General features: G+C 47.9%; 1 protein-coding gene across 4 annotated transcripts; it reads right to left on the bottom strand.

The window, feature by feature from the left end:
- Positions 1-1,388: 1,388 nt before the first annotated feature.
- Positions 1,389-25,051, bottom strand: CSNK1E (casein kinase 1 epsilon). Of its 4 annotated transcripts, none has more exons than XM_014885293.2 (11): positions 24,796-25,051; positions 20,628-20,715; positions 14,255-14,365; positions 13,942-14,090; positions 13,035-13,263; positions 6,542-6,712; positions 4,874-5,022; positions 4,182-4,374; positions 3,938-4,077; positions 3,461-3,526; positions 1,389-2,919 (listed from the first exon to the last, which is right to left on the bottom strand). In XM_014885293.2, the coding sequence occupies exons 2-10, from the start codon at positions 20,701-20,703 to the stop codon at positions 3,494-3,496; spliced, it is 1,251 nt and encodes a 416-aa protein (XP_014740779.1). In that variant the 5' UTR covers positions 20,704-20,715; positions 24,796-25,051; the 3' UTR covers positions 1,389-2,919; positions 3,461-3,493. The 4 variants fall into 4 exon arrangements, with proteins under 4 accessions (XP_014740779.1, XP_014740780.1, XP_014740781.1 ...); XM_014885294.2 differs by having other exon boundaries at positions 1,389-2,805; XM_014885295.2 differs by having other exon boundaries at positions 1,389-2,782.
- Between the last annotated feature and the right edge of the window lie 1,612 nt (positions 25,052-26,663).

The raw sequence follows: 26,663 nt of genomic DNA, 5'->3' as shown, positions 1-26,663 counted from the left end.
TTATTTTCCCCTAACCCCTGAGTGAAACAAACATACGCAGAGGTGTTGAAAAACCAAAGCCGTGTCTTTACTGAAGTCTGAACAAGGCACTTTGAGTCTTAAAAAAAAAAATTTAAAAAGCCAAACAAAGAAAGCAAGCAACGTTTAATACGACTGTGTTAGCAAGAGGAGGTGACATCCTACCCGAGATAGGGTTGATGGTTTTCTCCTTTTCTTCTGCTGCATTAGAAATCCCCCTGCCCATCTTGAAACAGGTACGGAGCTGCTATCATATCACATCACACGTGCTGCAAAACGGCAGCACATCCCTGTTCTGTCCCAGGCCAGAACTCCAACCCCAAACACCCCCAGTGCTCCCGGACCCTACCAGACCACAGCTCTGCTACCTCCACCACGCTGCAGGGATGGCAGTGTTGTCTTATAGAGGAGGAAACGTTTTCCTTTCTCCCAGAAAACAGGACTTACAATAGAAAGAGTCCAGTTTCATTCTGGCCCAGCAAAATCACACTCAAAATGGAAGCAGGACAAATGCAGGACAGAGGTACCCCACACCCCTGGAACTACCTTCTTCTCATCTCTCCTACTCTCATCCCTGGAGCTGGAAGACCCATGCAGCAGGGAAACAAAGGAGTAGTTCTTCCTGGCCAGCTGGCAGAGAACAGGCTTGAAAAGAATTTGCAAAGTCACCAAGATCCATCATTTATTCCCAGCAGGTGTTTCTGAAAAGAAGTTTCAAGGGTTTGACAGAGCCTGGAAAAAACAGGCCTGTCATCAGGATAATACAAGGATGCGTAACTACAGGAGCAGCAATTTAGAAATAAATCAGTATTAAAATTTAGTATCTTACTGCTAGACAGGTCAGGCAACCAAAGGAAGAGAAACCCAAACAAACCACACCACCCCAGACACCAAAGCAGCAGGTGCCACTTCACAGGGAGTTCAGTCTGTTTGCATCAGGCACTGTGCTATTGTCAAGTGCTCTGCGCCCTTCTCCTTCAGGACTTAGGTTTGAAGAAAGCAAACAACACAAAATCCAGGGTCCACTTCTGTTGAAGTCAGCACACACCCAAAGTCCACGGCATGGAAAGGCCCATCCCTCTCTCCTCCTCAAGGCCAGACACATGGGACACTAGAGGCTCAGATCCAGGAACCAAGAGATCCTGAATCAGATTTCACGTAACTCTCGCCTGTTCCAAGGCTGCAACTGCAGAGATCAGCTCAGGTTTATTTTTAGGTGCTCCAGTCTTGTGCCTTTTTTTTCCCAGTAATTCTGATCAAACTTGTTCCTGGAATTCAGGTTCAGCTGCAAGACCATGTTTCCTGTGTGTAAGATGTGATCCCAGCAAAGATGCCAGGGCCATTAAAGGAAGAAATGACAGATGCTGGCATCACTTTATCATTTTCTACTTTATTACTTCAAATTAACAACCACGATAAAGCTCAAAAAAGTCCAATATTTACACAGGAAAAAAGTACAAAATCCCCCCCAAAGTTCTTCAGGTTTTTTTTTGTTTTTTTAAATTACAAAGTAATAAAAAGTTTTGCTCTTTAATTAAAAAAAAGAGAGAGACAGTAAGAGGGGTAAATAAATTAGGAAAAAAACAGGGAGGAAAAATAAAGTGTTAAATAGAAAGGGTAAAAACAAACAAAACAAAGACTAACCCCACCCTCCCCGCCCTGCCAACAACCCATCGGCTCCACACTACAGTGACAGTGTGTCTGCTACAGGCCATAGGTCGCAGTGGTGATCATTGTGTTTCAAAGCCCCAAGTGCCACAAAGCAGCTTGAGTATTCCTAAATTATATTTAAAAACAACTAAAGTGGGGGGGGAAGGGGGGGGACGGGTGGGAGAGGGCAGGAGGGGATTGTGCATGTATTGGTGGATCTTACTTGGGGTTGCATGAGGAAAGGAGAGAGCAAGAACCATCGCTCTGAAAGAACTCTAAACTCCAGTTTCTGTGCGCCCCTCTCTTCTCCTCAAGTCCCACACTCTCTCCGCAGGAATTAAAACAAGTTTTAATTAAAAAATAAAAATAGAAAAACACGCACAGCCAGACGAAAAAAAAGACCCCGCTGCAGGGATGAGAAGTATATTTCTCCCTGTATGTCAGCCCCAACAATCCCATCCTCCGTGGGACCAGGTGCCTCTCCAAAGAGATCCCTCAGCGTGTGAGGACCGCTTGGATCAGGGAAGGCTGGCACTTCTCCCAGCAGCCAAAAAAGAAACCGCAGAGAAGCCACCCAAGGAAAGGAAGCCCGAGTCAATGATTAGGCTGTTGTCACAATTCCCCTCACAGCTTAAAATGTGTTTAATGCTTGAGAAAATAAATTCTGTTATAATAATAAAAATCAGACTTCTACCATCAAATGTGGCTGGAATCTGATTCTCTCCTGGCCCACAAGGCTCCTGAAAATAACAAAACCAAAACAAAGACCAAAAAAATACCTCACCCACCTACCACCAACCCCTGCCCTCAGAAAAAAAGGACAGCAAAGTTTAAATTTATATGGCTAGAAACCATGATTTGAAAACAGTATGTAAAAAAAAAGCAGAAGATATCCAAGAAGAAAAAAAAAAAAAAAGAGAGAGAAATCAAAACCAGGAGCAGAGAGTCAGGAGAGGGAACTGAGGGTAGCCAGTGGGGGCAGCGGTAGGGGCTGGGGGGCAGCACAGGTGTTCCCACACGGCTCCCACGTCGACAGCTCCTCGGAGGCGCTCACGCCGGGGACAGGTGGCCCTCTGGAAACGGCTCACACCAGCGCGGGGGCACAGCTCGACTCCTCATCGTTGGCAAAAAGAAATTCTGTTGGGTTTTTTTGTTTGGTTTTTTTTTGTCTTTTATTTTTTTTTTTTTTTTTTAGGTTTTTGTTTGTTTTTTGGGTTTTTTGTTTTTTAAAAGAAAAATACAGTGAAGACACTAAAAAGAGAATTCAAAAGAGAGAAAAAGGCAAGAGATGTTAGGAGCAAAGGCTCTTTCCAGCACTTCCATTGCCAGTTGGAGTGTAACAAATCAAATCAGCCCTTTCTTTCTTACATGCCTGCCTCCCCTCAGAGTTACCTTGCCCAGCTACTGTCGTTTCCTCTACAAGAGGCACTCAGTAGCTGTACAAAGTCTTGCACACTTGATTACCTGCTCAGCACCCTCCATCCCAGCACTGTCACATTGCCAGAAAAGCATTCATGAGGAACTAATGAAATGGCTCCTCAGCTCAGCACCTTCTCCACCCTTCCTATCCTCCTGGAGAAACAGAAGCTACCTTTACACCTAAGACAATCTGTCCTCTCAAGGTTTTGGCAGCCAACCTTACTCTCCCCTCTGAAGCCAAAAAGCATCCCAAAGTAAGGTGAAAGGAAAGGAAATATACCAATCCCCCACAACAACATAAATTCTTAACTTAAAGCTTTGTATTCCCAGGAATTCCCTCCGCAGGGGCTCCCAGGCATGAATACAGGCTCACCTAAGCAAACACTGGTCCAGTGGCAATTGCTCCTCACTTCCCAAGGTGATCAAATGGCACACTTGTCTATTAAAAAAAAAAAAAAAAGGAAGAGTTGCTTAGGGCTGGAGAGGAAGAAAAAAGCAAAAAAGGCACCAAAACAGAGAGGCTCCACGTTTCTCTCAGGACACCCTCCCTCTCAAGAGTTTGTTTACTGCTTTGCTTCTCCAAAGCACTGTGGTCTGGAAGACCACAAGGTGAAGGCTTACTACAAGCAAAGCGGAGCACTAAAATGGCAGTACTGAGCACAGCCTCCAGAAAATACACAACAGAAGAGCAAGGGTGTAACCCTTGGTACACCTTGGTACCACTTCCCTCACCACACCAGAAACTTCCAGCTCATATCAGCTCCAGCAAATCAGGGGAAAACCGCTCTGGGGCCTGTAGACCTTCTGGGACATCCAGGCCAAGGCCAGGAACACTGCAGCAGGAACTCACCTGTGATGCTGAAATCCGTGACACTTCTTGCCGCCCTGTGAGGTCAGATGAGGAGACGTTGGCAGGAGCTCCTCGGTGTAACCTCATGCTGACCTTCCGCTCCCTGTCCACTCTTGAGATTGCTCTGGGGGACGTGTTGCCTGTTGGGCCAGAGAAATGTTGGGACAAGAATATCAGTCAATAGTTTTGGCTTCCAGCCCACAACAGGGGTGGTACCCTCCCCCAGCTCTCCCACCCCCCTCACCAGACTGCTGGATTCGGGAGGTGGGGGTGGAGGCCATGGGCTCAGTGACATTGCGAAGACGGTTGGCAGTGGCTCCGGCAGGTGGGCCAGGGGGCAGCGCTCGTGTGGCTGACCCTCGGAGTTGCCCCATCCTCTCCTCTCGCTCATGCTCTCTCCGCTCCCGATCCATATCCTCAGGGTTCCGGGCTGCTCCCTGAGGAGAGAAACCCCCACACCACACACGGCTGTCAGGCAGGAGAGACAGCAGCAGTCCCGGACAGAAAACACATGGTGCTCCATCACCCCAAGGAAGTGGAGCTCCATCCCCAAAACTCTCCCCACCATCTTCCACTGCACCAATAAAGGATCTCATTCTATTCAAAAACAAAACAGATAAAGCATATGAACTACAGCTGTTATTGCAATCTACATCTGTGTCCCAGCTCCAAATATAGCTCTTTCCTGAGAAATTACCTCTAGCTATAGATCTACTGACACACATGCTCCATCAGATACACTCACTAATACAACAGTAGCTATACCTCCAGTTAGTTACACACCAAACAAATCTGCCTCTTTTTCACTCTACCTGGTCCCTTTGCTCAAGCTGTTCACCAGGGCTAAGCATAGACAGCAGGCAGCTTCCAACCCTCTTCCCCTATCTCCATGAAACAAACCAACCCTGGTCCAACCCTTTTGCCAAACACACTTACAAATTTAAGCATGTTCCAGTCAAAGACGTAGTCATAGGAGAAGCCTTGGCGGTGGAAGAGGTTGCGGAAGAGTTGCCGCAGGTACGAGTAGTCAGGTTTATCATCAAACCTCAGTGAACGGCAGAAGTTGAGGTATGTCGAGAACTCAGCTGGAGAGAGCAGAGAACAGCTGATGGCTGCTGCTGGCCATCCAACCTCCCTGGTCCCACCATGAAGCTGCTGCAGCCTTTCAACAGTGGCATGCTGAACCAGGACAGCACAAACACAGATCTGTAACACAAACTGAGCCTGCTGGTGGCAGCACTTTGGCCACCAAAAAGGACCCCATCTCTCTTTTTACCAGAGAAAATGTTATGCATCTCTTTCTGTCGGCTTCTCCATGCAAGACCTAGCAAGTCACAGTGCCTGCTGAAGGACAGGAGGAATGCAGGCCTAAAGAAGAGCTGGAGATGAGCTTTGGGAAGTTCAACTCAGAACAGAAATACTCCTAGCTCAGTAGCCTGTCATAAGCAGTGGCCAGAAGTACACGAGAGGGGAAAGAGTGGGGCAGGCACGTCTTACACTTCTGCCGACATTAGCCCAGCACCTACTTTCAGCTCCAGGAATTCCTGATCTGGATGTAGTTCCTAACTTAGTAATTTAGTAATCCTCACAGGATCTCTCTTCCACGTACTTGTCCCGTCTCTCCTCGAACTCCTGTAAAGATTTAAGTATCCACAACATCTTCTAGGAAGGAGTTCCAGAGGTCTACTACTGGCTGTATAAAGAACCACATCCTTTTGTTTTGCAGCTAGCAGAAACCAGCATTGTTTCTCTTCCAATATAAAAACTGGGACCACCTAATATCAACTCCCATCCAAACTTCTGTAGGCATAGCAAGAGAGCAGACTTCTATCATCTCTCTCTACCCACCTCTTTTTCCAGCAAACTCGTTACTTGGGCAGAAGTTAACTCACCTCTGATCACCTTTTTAGGCCCTTTTCTCAGTAATACCATATCCTTTGTGAAACAGTGGGATGGACCAGACCTACACAGTACATGCAAGGTGCAAGTGGGCCATGGGCCTATGCATGTTATTTGGGCTTCTTTCCTAGTAATTCCTAATGCTCCCTTTACTCAGCAGCCACTGAGCATAAAGCTGATGTTTCCACAGAATCACCAATTGTAATTGCAACAGCTCATTGGTGAGTGGCACTGGTCAGCCAGAGCAGAGCCTACTATTGTGCACATGACATGAGGACCAAGACTTCTCTCTGTTCTCACATACATTGTTCCATATTTACCTACAAAGAACTGCATTTGCCACTTTATTGCCTGGTCACACCTGGGACTCCTCATTAACCAGGAAAAATTCAGCATCACCAGCATACCTTCTCAGCTCAATGCTGACCCCTCTTTAAAATGCTCATAAGGTCCTCAAGATCCCTCCTCTCAGCACTCTCACGCTCTTACTAACCTAAGGTTTCACTGTCCATTAAAACACATTTCCCACTTCTGAACCTGAACTGTACCATGACTGCTCTGTTATACTTCCCATCACCGGTGTCAGCAACACATCCTGGTCTGGGGTACTGGGCACTGCCCTTTAGGACTCAGGATTCCAGAGGCTTTCAGCAGATGAACAAGCGAAGCAGCAGACAAGACAGCCATCAAGATGAGAGCACTTACAAGGGTACCCTTTGCAGAGCACCTCGATGGGCGTTGACATCTTTTTCTCGCTGATCCTCTCATACTTTTGGCGCTTGGTGGCAGCCTTGAGGCCCTGCCAGGGCAGCGAGCCCAGGTTGAAATACATGAGCACATAGCCCAGGCTCTCCAGGTCATCACGGCGACTTTGTTCTGTGAGAAGTTACAAAGGGGCAAGGAGTGAGCAGCAACCAAAACTGCTTTGGCAATCACATAGCTTTGGAGATGAACACTGAACAGAACAACCAACCCTCTCTCTTTTCTGGTAGATTTCTATAAGTAGTCAAACTTGTAGAGGACATTCCAGAGCAAATTATTGTGATGAAGATCATGCTACAAGAGTTAAGGTGCTCCTCTCCCCATGGAGCCCAACCCACTTTATAACTAATGACTCTGACTACCTCGTCACTTGGACAAGCCTTAATTCACACAAGAATTTCACATCTCAAGAACTGCTGCAGCAACTCTGCCTACTTTGCTCTTCCCAGTCCCAGAGGAAGGGCACCTACACTTCTCCACCCAGAATGATTCTTCAATCCAGGGATTAGTCATGACAAAGGTAGTCATAGATAGACAAAGGTAACAGAGGTAAGTCCAACACAGCCCTTTCAAACACATCTTCTAATTAAACTGCTGATAGCCTTTAAGCAGGGCAGAAACCAGGAACTAGGGACCCTTTCTAGTAGTAAACAACTTTGTTAGTTTTTTGATAGTAGAAGCATAACACGTAATGTGCAAAGATGTCTTTCCAGCTTGGTGACATTTTCCAAGCTGGGGAGGAAAGGGACATACTTTAAAGAAAAAATTCCCCTCCAAATGAGGAGTGACTGTGTAATTGGCATTACTACCAACTCAGGTAGTACTCAGACCAAGGGTCACCCTTAAGATGCCATTGGAAGGGCTCATCTTTAGATGCTTGTTTATGAAACAAAATAAGTTGGCTTACAAAAAAACCCCTAACATTTCACATTGACCTTGTTCTCTAGAATAGCCAAGCCATTTAAAATTTCAAGCTAGCTCAAGAAGGATTTTATGCAGAATCTCAACAACTGCAAATATTGCCTGGTTAACTCCTCCAAACTCCTCCAACATTGCTTGCAAATTCTTGTATAAATCTTGCCAAGATTGTCTTGTTCTTGTTTCCCTCCCAAATAAAATAAACACTTTGGAGAAAGTACTTTACATCTCCAGAAGAACAACTGACACAGATAACAGGCAGGCAAAATATGGCTTAAGGGAGAGCAGAGGGAGAGAGGAAAGACTAAAGAGCTTCATCTATTAGGTTAATTTACTACAGCACATTTTGCTGGATTCAGTGCCATATCCCGGAAGATGCTGCAGATTATGACTAGTCTGTGGGGTATGAGTATCAGATACATGTTACCACCTGTCCCACTCAAAGGCCAGTAGATCACTACAGCTATCCCTTTTTCTGTTAGCTGAGCTGAATCGTGACAAAAGAGTAGCTGTAGCAGGTCACAGATACACACATCCACATGCAACAACACAAGCTGTGGGTCACAAGGCTCCTTCTTCCTCGTGAATCTCTCATAACCTCCTAAGTGTTTTGAGAACTGAGGGCTTAGCAAGCTAAAACTGTTGAGGGGGAAAAAGTACCCTGGTTGCAGAAAAAAAAAAGGGTCTCATCACTCCATAACTGATAGGAGAGATCATTTGGGTCAAAAGCACATGAAACACCATAAAAACGCCACATTCCAAGATGGTAGGGGACAGAGCAGCCCTGCAGATTCTCAAAGATGTCTTACTTTGAGCATGCAGAAATTACAGCATTTTTTGACCCCACTAACTAACAAGTTGCCCAATTTAAAGGGGCTAATACTTCCTAATCTTATCAGGCTACTGCCAAAGATAATTACATGACCGTCTGGGAGATACTTGGATGCTATGACAGAAGCAGAGAAAAGAAACCCAGTTTTGCATTTAGCCTAAGGTTGGGATACATGTACTCTCAGAGGGCTGCGATTACTCACCATGCATATCAAATAAACAAAACTAAACAATATTGGCTAATGACCTACATCCTTAGACAGGAGGCATGTGGAAATGGAGTCAGAACACACACCCAGGGCTTGAAAGCACAAGAGACAAGGATAACCCCAGTCCTGCAGGCTTGCCAGATCTTGACTTATCCATGCTGTAGCTTTAACACCTCTAGCTGTGGCTTCTTGACTAGAGTGTGGTGGTTCCCTTCAGAGGAGTAGGGAAAGGCAGGGCAGGAACCAGAGAAACCTACTGAACAAGCAAATCAACCTTTCAGGAATAAATCAGGATGCTGCCTCCAAAATCCAGCTTGAACTCCAAACTGCTTAGGGCAGGCTGAATAACACACCTCCACTTGTGTGAAGCACAGCACTTTTGAGCACAGCCACCAATCCCATCCAGAACCGGATACATTCTGCAAACATATGCCTGGGCACAGTCCTAGCACTTTAGGGAAGCCTAGAATTAGAGACTTGAGATTAGGGAGCCTGAAGTCAGTGGGGGATGCTACAAGCCCTTACTGAAGGCAATGAGAGGGGTTAAAAACCAAATTGGGAAGCTAACTAGTAGCCATTACGTGCATGCAAACACACCTTAACTGTGTCTTAACACAGCAATATGATCAAGGACAAAAAACTGCAAGCACAACACCTAATTATGAAAATGCTGAATATCAGTGTTTGACTGTGCTGCACTCCCAATGTTTAGCACCTCACGTACATGTGGTCGTTGTAGCCCACTTAAACAACTTCAGGGGGATTCAAACCTGTGATGAGCCTGAAGCACCAACACGATGGGTCACAGCTGTGCAGCTACCTCAAAACATTGTAGCAGTCTGTTACCTGTAACCCTATGTACAAGATACTGAATTAAACCTTGGAGAAGGATAAAGGACAACAGTTCCTACAACCTGTTTCTTTGTTTCTTCTTCAGTTACTATTACACACCACCCAACATTTAATTACTTTTTTTGCAGGATCTCACATACCAACATCCTCAGGATACTAGATAACACTAAGCAGCCAAGTCAGAAATAAAACTTTTCCTCTACACACCAAGGAAACATTATTTAGTGTTACTACTTTCTACTTTTAGAAACCTGACAATCAGTGACTAACTCTCACAGCGTCCTTGGGCTGTGGGGGGAAAAAAAAGCCACCAAAAAACCAACTCACTTCGGAGTTTGAAAAGAAAAAGAAAAGTGATGTGAATGCATCTGCTGAGCAAGTCAATCCAGAAGCAGGATTATAGTCATGACCTGTGATACTACACCACACTTCCTCTCTCCATTTTATCACAGCTCTCCTACAATGGGGTTTTTTTTGAAAGCAAATTTTATGAAAAATGTCTTTTTCATAAGACACTCATCCTTTACTCCCTCCTTCCCAAAAGCCCTTCCAATAGAAAACACAAGGTCGCCTTCCCACACAACTCATCATGACCTCTCTCAAACCCAACCCACTCTGCAAGCAATCTCCTGCCAGTTCCCTCCCACCCCCAGCGAGGTTCCCAGCCAGCCCACACCTCCACTCCCTTCCCAAAGCAGGGTCCTCATAAGCCAAGTCAGGGTTGAGTGGCAGGACAGGACAAGACATGCTTGGGCAAAGACCAGAGACTGAGGACTGGTTGCCTTGGACACAAAGTTCATGACAAAACGTGTTTCTTTGCAGCCTAAACTATCTCCTGGTCCCCCTATTCAAACAGTGTTTTCCTCCACTCTGATCCTACCAAAGTAATGCTGCTCCCATGCAGAACTCCCTAGAAATCAGCTGTCTTCCCTGGAGCTAGCCCAGCTACAAGCAGGCTTAACTGAGCAATGTTTTCCTGATTACATACTCAGATCTGATCTTGCACATGCTGGACTAGAGTTCCCCTTTCGCTCCCCACTGCATGGCGACAGCCTTTAAAAACACACAAGAATCTGGAATGGGTGACAGAGGGCAGGATGAGCAGGAGGACTTATGATCTGCACAGCCTACATCGATACCGTCTAGGACATTCATTTGGGAAGGCACTGCCCCCCCAACCCCTCTGTCACCCAGACAGAGACCATCAGGCTTCTTCCAAGACTGTCTCCTGGGCACACCAGGCATCTATTTCAGACGCTACAGTGGGTGCAAGAGACTCTCATCCCTAGAGCATGTGAAAATTGACTGGAATGCGTGAACCAAAGCCTGCACAGTACAGTGACTCCCCCAACGGCAAGTCTCCAGCTGTGGAACCCTCCCCAGTTTCGCCTCCTACTTTTTTCCCCAGTCACTGGAAAAAGAATGTGTTTCCTCCAGACATCAGAATGCCCAACTCTTAGCTTGCAAATTCAAATAAAGGCATTTATTCATTTGCTATTCCTGTCACAAAAATACCCCAGCACCTGGTTCCTTCCCTCTCCCTAGACCACATAAACGCAACATTAGGACAGATAATTTAGTCTCTGAAAAGTCAAAAAATTCAGAGTGATGGTTCCCATGGCAATGCTGCTAACTCACAAATATCTCTGTTAGATACCCTGTGGCAAGGTCTTGAGAAACAGGAACTCCAGCTGAAACCCAAACACCCCCACCCCCTTTCCTCCAGGCAAGTCATGTAACCCTTACGCCGTTCAGGGCAACTATCTGCAACGTGGAGATAATACACCCGAGACCTGTTGCACAGAGTAACTCACACCCAGACTTTCCCGAATCAAAGGGCATGGAGAGAGCAGCAGCTGCACTCAGACTGATGGCATATGCAATTTGCCCTTGGATTACTGTTTAGACATTGTTTGTTCATCCTGACACACAAGCCAAGCACCAGTAGTAAAGGGCTAAATTGGGGTGGAATGAATAATGAAGTCGTTCAAAAGCCACAACCAGACATTTAGCCTCTCATGATCAGTTCAAGCAGAGCAGGCACACACAAAAGAATCGACAGACATAGTAGTGAGAATTATTTTGTGCATGTCTCCTTGTGGCAGTTGCCATGGCTGTGGAAATCTTGACTGAGAATTCAATGGAGAGTGTTATATATATGCAGGTCAAGCCAAAATACAGAAGGCCAACTTAGAAAGCTCTATGAGAACTATTTTTATAACATGGAAGAGGTCAGGAGATTACAGCCCACTCTCAACAAACAACACTCCTCATTTTGATATAAATAAAGCATTCTCCATCTAAAGTTATGTAGTATTAAGCAATGAAGACAGTGGGAAAAACTGCCTATTTTCTGCAGGACACGTATTGACTTCAGATTTCTGTGAAATATCTGCAAGAGAGGAGAATGCAGGAAGAATGAGGATGTGAAATCCAGTGAAAGCTGTTAGTTTAAAAGGTTTCAATGCCTTGCTCTGATTTTCAAATTCCCAGGTTAGGTTATACACTTCAGAAGAAGGGCCTCCCAGAGAAAGAAACAACCTGCAAACACAGCAGATACTTCCCTGGGTCCAACAGGCACGATAGCTTCAATGTTTCTGCTCCTTAGAGTTGCCAGTCAATAGCAGAACCAAGTCAGCCTGCTCCAAATGGATCCTACAGTAACTAAGGAAGCCTCACACTGTGAACAAACTCTAGCTAAAATTTAGCAGAGAAAGGAGGTCAAATGCTGGAAAGAAGTTTTTTGGGCAGAGAACAGAAGAGAAAACTGCAAGAGGTTTTCAACTATCTTCCTTACAGCCACCAGGGGCTGACTCCCAGGACAACAGTTTGGGTGACTTCAGGAGGTTTAAGTGCAACTAGGCACTAACCTGCACAAGGTTTTTACAAATCCTGGGATGATGGCCATCACCAGTGTAAGACCTGGCTGAACATTCTTTTCCAGCCTCGTTTCATCCCTTCAGTACTAACCACACACATTAAGGGCAGAGCCCTATCTCCCTGAAGTTGCCTCACTGCACTTGTGCAGTTCACAGACACATCTGTATTTTGAAGGTCTGTGACAGCCAATCCTCAGTCACAAAAGAGGAGTGTCCAGACAGCTGGAAGCCTCCCCTCATTCCAGCTTCTAGTACATTTCCAGCACATCCCCATCCTCAGTGGTGAGTAACACTATATTGCAGTGGGCCTCTATCTTCCAGCTCTGATAGTTACAGAACAATCACTAACGAGGGCACTCAGGAGTCAAAAAGACAAGTTTCAACTGCACATATCCATAAAGGTTCAGTGCCTGTGAATGTCTCCTTTACACATCTAATCAGCCTGCAAAAATTGTGCAAAGGCAGATTTAGTAGAAGCAGAGTCAGGGATGTCACAGTCTTGATTCTCAACAGGGCTTCCCTGTGCTGAGCAGTGCACAAACACTGATCAGGAGATGATTTCTGTCTTCAGGAGCTCAAAATGCCACCGCAGCAGCAGAAGTAGCACAGGTGTAGCATTTAATTTATTCGCCCATTATCTCAAGGCGGGGCAGCAGCGGAGTCAGACAAAGAACCCAAACCCCTCCTTCTGGGGACATACAACCTCCCTGGAAAGCCCCACCAAGAAGCAACAGCAAGCAGGCTCACCAATTCCCAGGTGGGTGTTGATAGAGGCATAACGAGCTGTGCCAGTCAGATTCTTGTTTTCCCGATAGGGGATGTGCTGGTGGGTCCGGGCATCTCGGTATTTCTTGGCCAAACCAAAATCAATGATGTATACTAGGTTGCCCTTTTTGCCAAGGCCCATAAGGAAGTTGTCTGGCTTCACATCCCGATGGATGAAGTTCTTGGAATGAATGTACTCAATACGGCTGATCTGGAGGAGGGATAGATAGATAAATAAATAGATAGATAAATATATAAATAGTGAGACAATCAAGAAATAAACTTATTTTAACTGCATCTGTTAAAAATAGTACCCTGTCCAAGACACTGGGCTGTCAGAGCAAGAAAGGACACTTTGCATTGAATACCAGCAATGACAGCTAAGGAAAAGACACCCTCTGGATGCTGCAAGATCTGGAGATGGAATTTAACCGTGCACACCAGCCCAGTCCTCAGTCTGGGAACGTCACTGTTAACATCACAAAGAAGGATGGGAAGCAAGTCCTTAGGGACTAAAACTTTGAGCTTCACCATTGACAGCTGTCAACTTTTGAACTTAGCTGGGCCAGGAAAGGAACAGTTCTGTCCAGAAGACCTAAGGGTCTTAAACCCAGAGCATGAGCAGTGGAAATAAGACAGGTGCCAGTGTGCAACACTAACACAAGGTGAGCAGCAGGCAAAGGAAGGAGGGATGGAGATAAGGAAATGCCACCAGTGTCTAGGTTCCAGGTCCTCAACTTCATCAAGAAATAGAAAGCTGGCAGCCACTTGTGCTAAATGAAGAAAGACTGGGATACAGCAGCTCTCAAGCAGAGGGGATGGGAGGGGAGTGTGGGGGGAAAAGGCATGGAAAAGGAGAGTAGGCACAAATGCTTCAGAGGAAACTTACCATCTGGTCTGCCAGCAGCAGAACTGTCTTGAGACTAAATTTGCGGGAACAGAAGTTGAAGAGATCTTCCAGGCTGGGCCCCAAGAGTTCCATCACCATCACATTGTAGTCCCCCTCTGCTCCACACCATTTAATGGAGGGGATACCCACTGGGGAAAGAAAAAGATTAAGCCCAGGGAACAGAGAGAATAGATGTTGAATCCCCTGCTGAGAAGATGGTGTGTAACACCAAATAATTTCTTTTCTAAAGCCCTCCAGAATAATTTCCTTTTCCAACCACTCCCCCGGCCCCATCCTTTCCTCCCCATCTCACCTCCTCCCTGCATCATCTTGTAGAACTTGCTTTCAATGTGGAGCTGGGGATGTTTGGTTTTGACACATTCCAGTTTGATGGCCACCTCTTCACCAGTTGCAATATTGGCTCCTGCATAGGAATGAGAGTGAAATGAAGATTGCACAAGCTTCTACTGAAGTTAAACACTTTTAACAAGGCCTGCAAAGATGTCAAAACCTAAAGATTTGCCCTGAAATTTATTCTCTATGACAGAAATGAGATTCAGCCACTTCGTACAGCCATTTATAAATGCAAGCCCAGAGAGAGGCACATGAGGAAACCAGATCGGATCCTGAAGTCAGGCTAGAACAACAATCCTACACGTGAACTGCCTTGTTATCTCAAAAAGCGCCAGACTTTGGAAGGTCAATCTGCACACATCAACAGTACCTAAAGCGAGTGGAAGTTGTAGCTTCCCTGGATCATGAACCTAGCCCCTGAACCCAAGCAGCCCTTCAGGCAGTGATACAGAGTATCTCTTCCCCAGCAAAATTACTGGTTACTCAGTTACATCATTTCAACACAGCCAATTAGTTCAGGAGGAGACATTACTAACATGCCAGCTCTTTCTATTTTCTCCACAGCACTGACCTCCTCAATAGAGACAATTTCCAAATCTCCAGCTTCTCCCTCTCCTGAGGGTTTTAATAATACCTTTATCTTCTGCCAACACAGAAACATTTGCTATATCACAAATTAGAAGCATGAAGAAATAAGCAAAATCCTGTCCTGAATAAGGCTGCCTGGACACCTTTGTTGAAGGTATTGTTAGATACTTTGCAACTACACTAAACTACCACCCCACACGCTTCTCTCTGAAAACAACTGAGCTGCCAGCTGCAAAAGCCAGCACTCTGGTCCCAAAGTGCACTGTCAAAGAAGGAACAGGCTGCTCTTTTTCTTGTACTAGCTGAAAGGATTCCAGATGTTTCATATCATCCTAAAATGGAAAGAAGGAATATCTGTACACGGGTCACGGGAATGACACTCAAGGCTTGCTTCTCTCCTCTCCAGCCATGCCGGCTTCACATATTCTGACAAGCCCTTCCTTATACCTGGAACTATTAGAAATTGCACTTAAACACAAGTCAGAGGGCAGCCCTGATCACGAGCAGCATATGAACACCATTATAAAATAAATTACTCCAAAACATGCGTACCAAACATGAGCTGGAGTCAAAGGCGATGTTTTGCAGATATCCCATAGCTAGTTTTGGTAGGTCTGGCTAATTTGCGCCTCCTTAACACCGTGATAAGACTCAAAGAGTCCACAAGGACAAGCTGCAGATAAATCTCTTCACTTATTCTCTTTCACACACCGCCTCCAGAGCCAGAGACCAAAGAAAAGAAGGAAACGTTCACACAACTAGATTGCTTCTCCCCATGGATCCTAAAGAGATCCATCTCCAGTTGAAGAGTTCTGGCTTGTACACAGTTAGCCAAGAGCTGCCTGATAGCAAAAACACATGATCTAGATGCTGCAGTGCCGGGTTGAGACAGACAAGCTGCTAGGAATTTATAAGAGAGCAACAAAAATGATCGGGGCCTGGAGGGATTGATTTACTAAGGAAGATTAAAAGAGCTAAATATGTAACATAGACAAGAGATACAACTAAGAAGGGTGGAGAGGAAGAATGGGACATGACAACAGTCTACAAATATTTGAAGGCTGTAAACAGTAAGGAGGGAGAGGAATTATTTAGGGTGCTCTGAGGGAGGGGAAGGAGGAGCAATGGGATCAATTTAATACAGATTTTAATGCAGGATTCAGGAGAAGGGAAAGGGGAAAAGCCATCCTGAAGGGTAGAAACATTTGTCCAATGTTTACTTTTGAAAAGTTGCTGGCATTTTCCACTTAAAAATCGGTGGCCAGAAAAACAAGTCTGTACATTCACTTCACTCCACCACAGGACCCTTTTTATAAAAGCACCAGGCGGTACAAGGAGGAAAAGAGCAAGAAAAGGGACTGGTCCACCTTTTAAATTAGTGTTCAACCACTGGTCCTCGTTAAGCATGGAAACACCCAGGACATCCAAAAAAACGTATGAACTCTTCCTTCCCTTGTCTCTTTCCCCTGCCTTTGTGAAGACTTTCCTCCAAATCCTCTGAAGCAGCTCCCTTGTCTGCTCCCCTGGGAGAACTTTTCCCTCTCCCAATGCATTTTCTGACACAAAAGCAACAATGAGTCTCTCTGACTTCTTGCAGCACCAGCATTTTGAATGAACCTAATCCCCAGAACATGAACAGTGGAAACATGTATGAGTTCTCATCTCCACATTACCCTGGGTGTTCAGAAACATGAAGATGCAGAAGACGCCTCCACCTGCTAGGTTGTCTGCAGGTAGGGAGTGTTATCTGTGGGCACAAAGCTGGAAAAGGGAAAGCAAGGGTAGACATCAAGAAGACTCAGATCCTTCAAAATGTGATTATGCAATTCAAATGCTCAGATACTCACACTCTCCATAGCCCAAACACAGGTGTTACTTAGAGAAAGAAGAAACAACCCTGTGGCCTAGAAGAGCACAAGTAGACTCAGAGAATGGTTTGCATTGAAAGGGACCTTGAAGAGCACCTAGTTCCAACATTCTCACCATGAGGGACACCTTTCTCTAGACCAGGTTGCTCAGAGCCCCATCCAACCCGGCCTTGAACACTTCTAGGGATGGGGCATCCACAACTTCTCTGGGGTACCTTTTCCAGTCTCTCACCACCCTCATAGCCAAGAATTTCTTCTTAATATCTAATCTAAACCTTTTTCAGTTTAAGCTCATTTACCTTTTCCTATCACTATGTGCCCTTGCAAAAAGACTGAGAGAGACTTTCTTGTAGGCTTCCATCAGGGAGGGAAGGCTGGAACTAGGTCATCCCAAAGCCTTCTCTTCTCCAAGGCTGAATAATCTCAATTCTCTCAGCCTTTCCTCATAACAGAGGTGCTTCATCCGCCTAATCATTATTGTGGTCCTTCTCTGGACCAATCTGACCTATTCTTTGGTGAGGGGGACACTGTCTGAACTCTTCAGGCTTGTTCCCTCTCCAAACCTCACCATGCCTACAAGGTGGTCCCTGTACTATTTCTTGGCTAGAGATCCACCCAGATCGAGACCACCACTAGCAAGGAGGGAATTTAAGGACAGGAGTCTTTCTGATCCTTTGTTACATGCTTTGACCACCATCTTCTTTAAAGCTACAAGTACAAAAGCCACAGTTCTGTGCTCTCTTTACAGACTGGAAAGCACCATGTTTCAGACAAATACAGCAGAGTCTGCTAGCTTCAGCCACTCGAGAGACTGCATGTAGGATGGGGGATAATTCCTAACATCCTCCCCCAGTCTCGCTCCGCTGTGGGGGCTGCACAAATTCAACTCATTCATCACAAGCTCTTTGAAACGGGGCCCTGGGGACAGAGGATGTCACCGGCTGAACAGGATCTTTTCAGAGTGGATTCCTGACTGCACATCTGATACAATAAACACCGCCCTCCCTGAGCATCGGGGGCAACAGGCAGAGGCCCCGCACTCCCCACCGCCTGTGCCCCTCTCCACAGCCTGCCGAGGGAAGAATGGAGGGCTGGGAACAGATGGATGAAGGCAGATAGGGTGAGAGAGAGTTAACAAGCCAGGAAACAAAGGGAAGGCACTCCCCTCCCAGCAAGGGAGGAGCCTGCCACCAGGAACTGTCCCTAGCCAGCTCAGGTCCCAGCATGCTTTGTCTGCCCAGCTCATCTCCACCACCAGTGTTTGTCCCGGCCAAACGATTCCTACACGTCCAGCAACCCTGCCCTGCCTCTTGGCCAGCACTTCTGACAAAGCACCCCCCGCCTCCAGCGGCCCAAAGGTCTCGGCAATTCCTCTGCAAACTGGGTTTTGCTCTTCTGAACGAGCAGTTCTAGAGGTAAATGGGCTAGCCAAGGCCCACGGGCAGCCTGATCTCATTTCCCACCCTCTCAAACCAATGGGGGGAGAATACTCCACCTAGCACATCTATCCCTAAAAGTAGGGCACGGAAGGAATGTGCTTGAATACCCAGCTAGTGATTAACACAGTCCATCCTTTGTGTCTACCCATGTAGAGATCCAAGTTTCCTTCTGACAGACAAAAAACCTAAAACAAACCCCAAAGAGGACAGGACACAGCACCCACTGGTTACAGAGCAGGTGAAGATAGTAACACCCTCAAAGAGAGAAGCTGAGGATAAACCATATAGCCCTTGCTAATCCTCAGAGACAGACAAGCCCTGCTCTGTGTCCACACCATTATCAGAGAACTGTGAGGTGAACCTGGTGCAGGAGACAAGTCCTCGTGAATGAGTCCTTCTGTCTGCAGAGCAGGCTGTGAGAGCACAGCATGAACACAAGCGTCCTCCAGACGCACCACCACAGACTACATGCCCAATCCCTCCAGGCTGGGGAGTCACCCAGGCTCCATGAAGTCTCACTATCACTGCTTCAAAATATGCTGGCTTGCACCTCAAGGAACATCACAAGGGCTTTGATACTGCATTCAAGTAACTTGGTTGAATCCTGCTGTGCTCACCACACCGAGGCACTGGGCTTCCTCTGTTGGGTGACAGGCAAGGCAAGCACAACCCCCTCATCAGGGACTATTTTCCATACCTGATTTGCACAGGTGGATGACCTGTTACATGATACAGAGCAATACAGGATCAGGCCTTTCAATTCAGCACCTCCTTTCTCTCCCCACATGTACCCCAGATGTTTTGCAAGATCCCGACAATTTATACTGTCCTAGAGAGGGTCTGGAATGCTTCAAGCCCTAGCATAGGTGGAAAACGCTGTGTCCGAACTACCTCCCCTGAATCCTAGCACCTGGGAATTAAAAGCACTGTCACCCAAAACACTTAACTGGTTGGAGGGTCACAGAGGAGCAGCATACAGGAACAGGCTGCAGTAAAGGCAACACACAGTGGAACTGGGATCCCAGATCCATTATTTATCATCTTTGTTCATGTTCTGGATAAAGGTGGCAACAAAGCCTGTTACTGATGATTCCCACAGGACACTTAATCAAGAAGGGCTGCCAACACCAATCAAGAGAGAATAATAAAGCAAGAGGGAACCAGAGATAAAAACCAGAGGTTGAAAACAGACGGTGATTTACAATCACAGAAAAAAGTAATCTGAACTAGACATATTCAATGAAAGGGATTTGGGGAGGCATGGGAAGATGTTGGAGATCCTAGAAGAGCTCTCCTGCAATACAGCTGACAGTGCATTAAGGCCAATTCTGCAACCCGATAGCGTTGGTGATGGGGAAAGCCAAGGAGACCCAAAGCAGCCTGTGCAGATCACAGAGCATCACATTACAGACCACTCGAGTGTAGTTCTCCACTGCCAGGCACTAGAAATGCCACACCTCAAATGCAGTGATGGCTCCAAGCCGCTCAGCAGATGAAGAAACTAGGAAAAATTGAAGGGCCAGCAAAAGTAAGGAGTGGTGGATGTACTGGGAAGCAAAATACAACTCAACTGAACAAATTAACAGTCAAGGAGCATATGACGACCTCCTGCAAAGGATCCACCTACAGTGGAACAGGTAGTGGTGAGAACAAGAGGCAGGTAACGCTAGCCCTCATGGAGGCATCGAGCAGGCTGCTGGGTAGTCTCGCCACTCTGGTCCCACATGGTTTGAGCCAATAAAAACATGAGCAGGCAAAGCATCAGGGAACATATCTTCACATCAGCACACTGGTTTGGAAGAACTTCTACCCAGGTGACCTACTGTGGTAACAGGAAACCCAGCACCTAATGGGCTCTGTCCACTGAGCTTCTAGCTCAGGTCATTCCAGACATTAACTCTAAATCCCATTACATATCTAACAGATCTGAGCCTCAGGACTTCAACCAGGGCAGGCTCTCTGACCTGTTTTACACCTCCTAGTCTCAGACCTTTCTCTTACAGATTCTGGACCACCTCTTCCACTACCAGTCTTCCCAAAACTGTATTCCTGCTATCCTTGAAGGCATAGCTATGTCGTCCCTTTCCAGCAGGCACTCTGTGAACAGAGTTTATACCCACACACACCCAAGCTCAAGAAAAGGAAGTGAGAATGCTGGAATAGGGTGTATGACAAATGTGCCCCGAACAGTCCAAATCTAAATCAGTCTGACCAACCACTACTGTGTCTCCAGTATGTGGTAAAGCAAAGCTGAGCTCATCCCCCTCTCTTTGCCATGAGAAAGCCAGAAACCACTAGCAGTATTCCATTAGTTTTTTCTCTTCTCCACCCCTTTCAACCTTACCTGGTGCCCACAAATACCAACAAGCAAGAAAAACAACCCCAAAACAATGATGCAATTGAGAAAACCAACCTTGAGACAGACTCTCACACTCACCTAGGTAAATGTCTCCAAACGAACCACTGCCAATCTTTCTGCCCAGCCGGTATTTGTTTCCCACTCGAAGCTCCATGTTTCAGTCGTGCTGAGAAAAGAAGCACAAAAAGGGCAGTGTCAGAGCAGAAACAGGAAGTGAATTATGTAAGACTACAGAAGAGACCTCCCCACTTCACCCAGAGGCTGAGTAGTTTTAAATCTTAAAATACTTCACTTTATACACCTTCTATCACCTCTCCTCATCTTCCAGGGACAGTATGAGCAAGAAACACTGCAGGAACAGAACACTCTCAAGCATGTTTTGCCCATGTTCCCATTATTAGAATGACACATTCTAATGACTCTTCCCCACCATTTTGCTCAGAGACTGGGGATGGGTTCAGGAAACCCCTTCTAAGTAGGTTTCAGTGCGTGATCACGTCACATTACTGTAAAGAGGTACTGCTTCTTGTACCTTACTTCTGGCACTGGGACAGAAGTAGACTTGTGAGACACCAGAAAGGTCAGGCATAATAAACCCTGTGAGGAGTTTCTCTCTGACCCAGCCCTTCTCCAACATCTCGCTGGTGGTGAAGCACAGAACCCAAGGACTGCAAGAGACAGACAGACTGCCAGGAGCAAGCGACTGCATTGCTCCTAGGCAGGGGCCAGCACAGGGGACAGGGAGGAGACATCTCGCTGAACTGAACCCTGCCAGGCACACACTGACTAGGAACACCACTTGCTCATCTCCACATGCTTCTGCTGGTGGGATCACCACCTCTCTTGGTCTACCTGAGCCTACCTAGGTGTGCCAGCTGTTTGTTTTTAGCAGCTCGGGCCTTTCCTCATGCCTTTACCTGAGATGATTAGCTAACCCTTTGACCTGATAGACTCCATCAACATGCCCAGGCTCAGCCTACTCATCTTCCACAGAAAATCAACTAGGTGGAAGGACCACAGCCACAGTTTGCTCTCTTTGCCAACCTCAACTTCTGCAGCAAACACCTTGGCCAAACACAGCTCCAGCAGTTCCCCTCTTAACAACTCCCTTTCCCTTGCCTCTTCTATGGCTACCAACTTATTCTAGGAACAACATCTCTTCCCGAGACAGTCGGTGTGTCTCCTTTTAGAAGGATTTGCCACAGTCCTAATTTATGCAATGCCACATTATTAGCATACAAAATGCAGACACAGAGCCTGTTGGGGACAGGAAAGGTGAGGAATGATTCATGTTTTCACAAGTAGGTGCAAGGAACTTTCCCTTGCTGGAGCTTGGTGGGAAGGAAGCATCACTGAAGGGAAGAAGGGAGAAATGGCCTTGTGAGACAGAAGTACAAAAAAATAATCCCAGCTACAGGATTCTGGGCATACTATAAACCCCGAGCTACTTCTCCTGCCCCAGGAGATGGGATTACAGAAAGAAGAATGGACGGGCTGCGGAGATGTACAGAGAAATAATCCTATCAAGGCATTCAGGGGACATTGTGAACCCTGAAAGCAGAGCTCCAGTCACCAGAAACCACACACAAAACACTCAAGAGGTGGAGTCCCCTTACCTAGTATTTGCTTACGCATGTGGGTTTCTGTGCATCTGAAGTCTATAAAACCCTGTGGCTATTTCTGACTTTCTTACTACCAGGAATGTAGTCAGAGCCTTGGGAACCAGGAGGCAGGCGTACCTGGGTGAGGGCACAGCAAATAGACGTGATTTTTATCCGCTGCCTGCTGTTCTCTAGAGCCACATTAACATACATCTGACTTGCTTACACTCCTACTCCAGTGAATGATCAAAGGTCTGTGTCCCCAGGAACCCGTCACACCACTGTCAAGAAGACAGCTCTCGATCCTCCTTCCTTCATGGAGTGTTTACCCAGGCCTGTGAACCCCAAACACTTCCACTTGAGTCCAATCCCCAGCTGGGGTGAGCACAGCCGAGCACATGGCAGAGACCACGCAAGAGGTTCTGGTGAGGTCTGCTCCACACCGAGACACAGCAGGTACTGCTCTGCAACACCACAGTCCCAAACCTAAATTCAGACCCACCCTTCGAGGACTGGCAGGAGCCAGGTTAAGAAGGGTTTCTCACACAACGAGGCAGCAGCCCTTGTAGCTGATTAAGCAACAGGCTCCAAAGGGGAATCTAAAAAATGCTCTGGGGCGCGGGGGTGGAAGCGGGAAGCAGGATAATGGAGTAAAAAAAATCATGGTCTCGCACAGCTGTCATTTTGCCTTATCTCCCCCCCAACACACATACATACACAAGTGTGAGTAGAAAACCTGGGCGGAGGATAGTCAGAGAGCGAGAGCCTGGATTCCTGGTAAGACAGCAGGACACACACATCCCACCCCCTCAACAACTGCTCCAGGAGTTCAAACATCTATCCCATTTGCTTCTACTTCACACTCGTACCCCTACCACCATCTACAGCTTCCGCCCTTTATCTTCTGATCTTCAGGTCTACTGTTACAAGACGAAAGAAAATTGTACCCATAAAATATATATTCTTACATGTGAAATTTATATCACCCCTCTATATATTATTTATACATGTAAAATTTAAAAAGCCATCCCTCCTTCCCACCCCCCCCCCCACAGGCTTAACCTCCCCAGCCCTGCCACCCTTCCTGCACTCTACAGCCAAGGCAGCATTCCCAGGGGCTGTAGGGCAATCATTTAGTTAAACCATTTAGTTTTCCATAAGGGATTAACACACATACAACCTCAGAGGAGAGTGTGCTCTGCATGAGCGTTTGCATACATGAATATCCAATACTACACAGCCACAAAAAAAAAAATAATACTATCCAGCCGCCAGCGCTGCTTCCCCACACACACCATTTTGCACCAGCCCCTTTTATATAATATAAAATACCCACGTACAGGCACAAAGGCCATTATATAAACACACGATAAGAGTTGATAGCACATTGCTGTGCCAGCAACGATGGCGACCAAAGATGCGGGGATCATCTGGGGGGGGCCGTGGGGGGGGGTCCCAAGAGGGGCTGGGGGGCAGCAGGGACACCTCTATCCCACCCGAGGGGGTCGAGAATGAGAAGATGCCCCGTCTAGCAAAAGACATACAAAACCAAACCTACGGCTCCATAATGGAGGCTGCCGATCCCAGCACTGCTTCAGCTTTCAGTGGAAGTGTGGGGAGTGGGGGCTGCTTTACCCATAGACCATTAAGGCTTTACACGGCCTTTTTTTTTTTTTTTTTTTTTTTTCTGGGGGGAGGGCGGTGTTTGAAGGGAAAAAAGGATGAGGCTGGGAAAACAGTAATTTGAACTCGCTTAAAAATGTGAAGGAAAAAAGAAAAAAAAATACATTTTGATTGAAATGCAAAATACCAATCCCCTCCAGACCCTTAGACACTTACAGAAAGAAGACTAGCAAATAAAATGGGAAGAGAAGAGAAACCCCAAGCACAGAGCATTTGAACTACATTTGAGGAAGAAATAGCCACAACAGAAAAATAGGGAAGGGGGGGACACACAAAAAAATATAATAATAAATATGTCCCTTACACCCCCACGCCCTACAGGCAAACACTACGCGAAGACAGCCGTACCCGGGCTGTTATTTTTCCGGGTAGGTAACAAAAAGCTGCCACCGCCGGGAACGGCGCTGAACTTCTCCTCGTCCCCCCACTCGCACCCGGCCGCGGCCATCGACCCCCGCCCCTACCGCCCCCCACGAGAGGAAACACCGACCCCACAGCCCCCTCAAACGCCGACACCCCTTCTTCCCCGAAAGAGGCGATGAGGGGGGCCGGGGAGGGAGACCAAGAGCGGAAGAGATCAGTGAACGGAAAGGTTGGGGGGCTAAATCCCCCGGAGGGCGGCCCCCCGCAGGGACCCCCGCAGACCCTCGCCGAGAACACACAGCACCCCCCTCCCCGCCCGGCCCCGCCGGCAGCCAGGCAGGGCCCCGGCAGGCACAGAAAGGGAAGAAGGGGGAACCCCCCCCCCCCCCCAAAAATCTGCCGGTGGCGGATGGGGTGACCCCCACCCGCACCCCACAAAGGGGCTTTTGTCCCCCGCGCCCCCCCGGCCCGGCGCATCGCGCCCTGCCCTCCCCTCCCCCGCCCCCTCCCCCTCCCTCCGCGCACACAAAGAGCCGGAGGGGCCGCCTTTCCCCCGGGGTTTGCGCCCCAAGATGCGGGCGGGCGCCCCCCATACCCACCCTGACGGGAAGGGGGCCGTGTGGGGATGCTGCTCCGCCGGCTGTCAGGGGGCCAGGCGGCCGCGGCGGGGAGGATGACGGAGGATTGGGGAGGGCTGGTGGCGGCCGTGCCCGGCGCGTCCCTCCTTCGCTCGGCTCGGCGCGGCGCGGCGCTGCCTGCCGCCTCCCGCCCGCTCGCCGTCCCCTCCAGCCGGCGTGTGCTCGGCACAGCCCGGCGCTCACCCAGTTTCCATTGAGCCCAGGAGCCAAACCCACTGATGTCACCCAGCGCAGCCCCGGCCCTCCTCCTCCTCCGCCTCCTCCTCCGCCCGCCGTTAAAGGCGCAACCGCCGCGGCTCCCGACGCCTTCCCAGCCGCCGTCCCTCAGCTCCGGCGAGCGGGGCGGACGCACACGGGCTCGGTTTTGGGGCCTGCGATCCTGCTGGAAGGTTTCTCCCCAGCATGGAGCGACAGCCCACCCGTGGCAGCCCTCCACAGCAGGGTGGCCCCGCATAGGCCAAACGAGCGTCAAACGAGGGTCCCATCGCGCTGGCAAAGGGTGTCGAGCGGGGGTCCGTCAGGAAGGCCCAGAAGGCCCCACAGTGTTCAGGGCTCCTCAGCCCACGCCTCTCAGGAGTGGGGACGCCCCTTGGGTGAAGCACCTGCAAATCCACACGCATGAGGAAGCACACACATAAACCAACAGATGGGTGCAAAGCTGGGGCTACCCCCCAGATCCTGGGGTGTTTGGGGGCCAGGTAGACACAGCAAGACCCAGTGCACCTCCAAAAGCCAGCTGAGTCTGAGGGAGCAGCCAGGTTGTATTAGACCTATATAGGGGTGTAGGAGTAGAGCCCATGCTGGGGAACTATTTGGGGCTTCTGGGAGATTGGAGCTGAATGTACAAAGGAGGATGGAAGTGTTGTTGAAAGTTCTGGGAGAAGGACTGCAGGAAAGGCTGGAGGCCAGTGTAGTGTGAGCTGGAAGGGACAGAGGGTCCTGTGGAGCAAGAACCAGATGCTGCCCAACTTTGGAGGTACCAGGATGCTTTACCAGGTCCAGGAGCTGCTCTGGTACGGCCATCCCAAAGTCAAGAGCCCCAGTTCCTGTAGTTGGAGATAAGTGTGATGGGGAAACACTCAGGAACACCCATACCAGAAGAGCCCTTAGGTGCTTCTAAGCCGGGCCCCTGATGTCAGCTTCCAAACACACGATATAAGCACGGGCTGTCGGTGCCAAGAGGCCGAAGCTGCAGCCGTGCTGGCACTGTGTGCTGCAGAGAACAGTCGTGGCTCCAAGTTGTACCAAGATGGGGGGCTGCAACCTTCTGAATGCCACTGGCAGACAGTGCCTGCACTGACTTGACAGTCCACTGAGACCTGGGAATTGTTCCTCATTTATGCAAGCCTTTGGGAACCAGTACTGTTTCCCTCTCTCGCTACTGGGCCTGCTTTGTTACAGAACTTTGCCTGCACTTGGAGAATTTAAAATTTAATTGAGTTTTTCGTAGTAATGACTTTTCCTTACACATGCTCCATTGAGCCTCTTTTTTTTCACAGCTTATGTAACAGTGAGCAGATGGGAAGGCAGGTAATAATATGCAGCCATTGCTGGATCCAGCCGAGGGTTGCTCTCCTTCCCTGAGTGGCTGCACATCAGCAGAGTAGGGATTTCCCAAAGCCCAGCACCACTCGTGACTTTGCTGCAAGCGGCAGGCTCATACAGGCACTGAGAGAGGTGGGCTCTGATACAGAGGTGGGAAGGATGGATCTGAATCAGCGTCCAGGAAAAGCAGTTCTCAGCATGCCTCATGGGAGCAGAGTTTAGGGTGACACTGCTTGGCAGGCGGGTGCAAGGTCTGGGAGGACAGTGGCCATACCAACACTCTC

This window comes from Sturnus vulgaris, chromosome 5 (genome assembly GCF_052056855.1).
Source record: "Sturnus vulgaris isolate bStuVul1 chromosome 5, bStuVul1.hap1, whole genome shotgun sequence".
NCBI lineage: Eukaryota > Metazoa > Chordata > Aves > Passeriformes > Sturnidae > Sturnus > Sturnus vulgaris.
This window is presented reverse-complemented; position numbering and strand designations above follow the sequence as displayed.

What these genes read in the sequence shown, in the direction of transcription:
- CSNK1E (XM_014885293.2), bottom strand. Translation starts at nt 20,703, where the DNA reads ATGGAGCTTCGAGTGGGAAACAAATACCGGCTGGGCAGAAAGATTGGC. An exon ending in CTCCCGAATCCAGCAGTCTG is followed by an intron (nt 4,078 to 4,181) that starts GTGAGGGGGGTG and finishes CTGGCCCAACAG; the next exon opens with GCAACACGTCCCCCAGAGCA. An exon ending in CACGGATTTCAGCATCACAG is followed by an intron (nt 3,527 to 3,937) that starts GTGAGTTCCTGC and finishes TTTTTTTAATAG; the next exon opens with ACAAGTGTGCCATTTGATCA.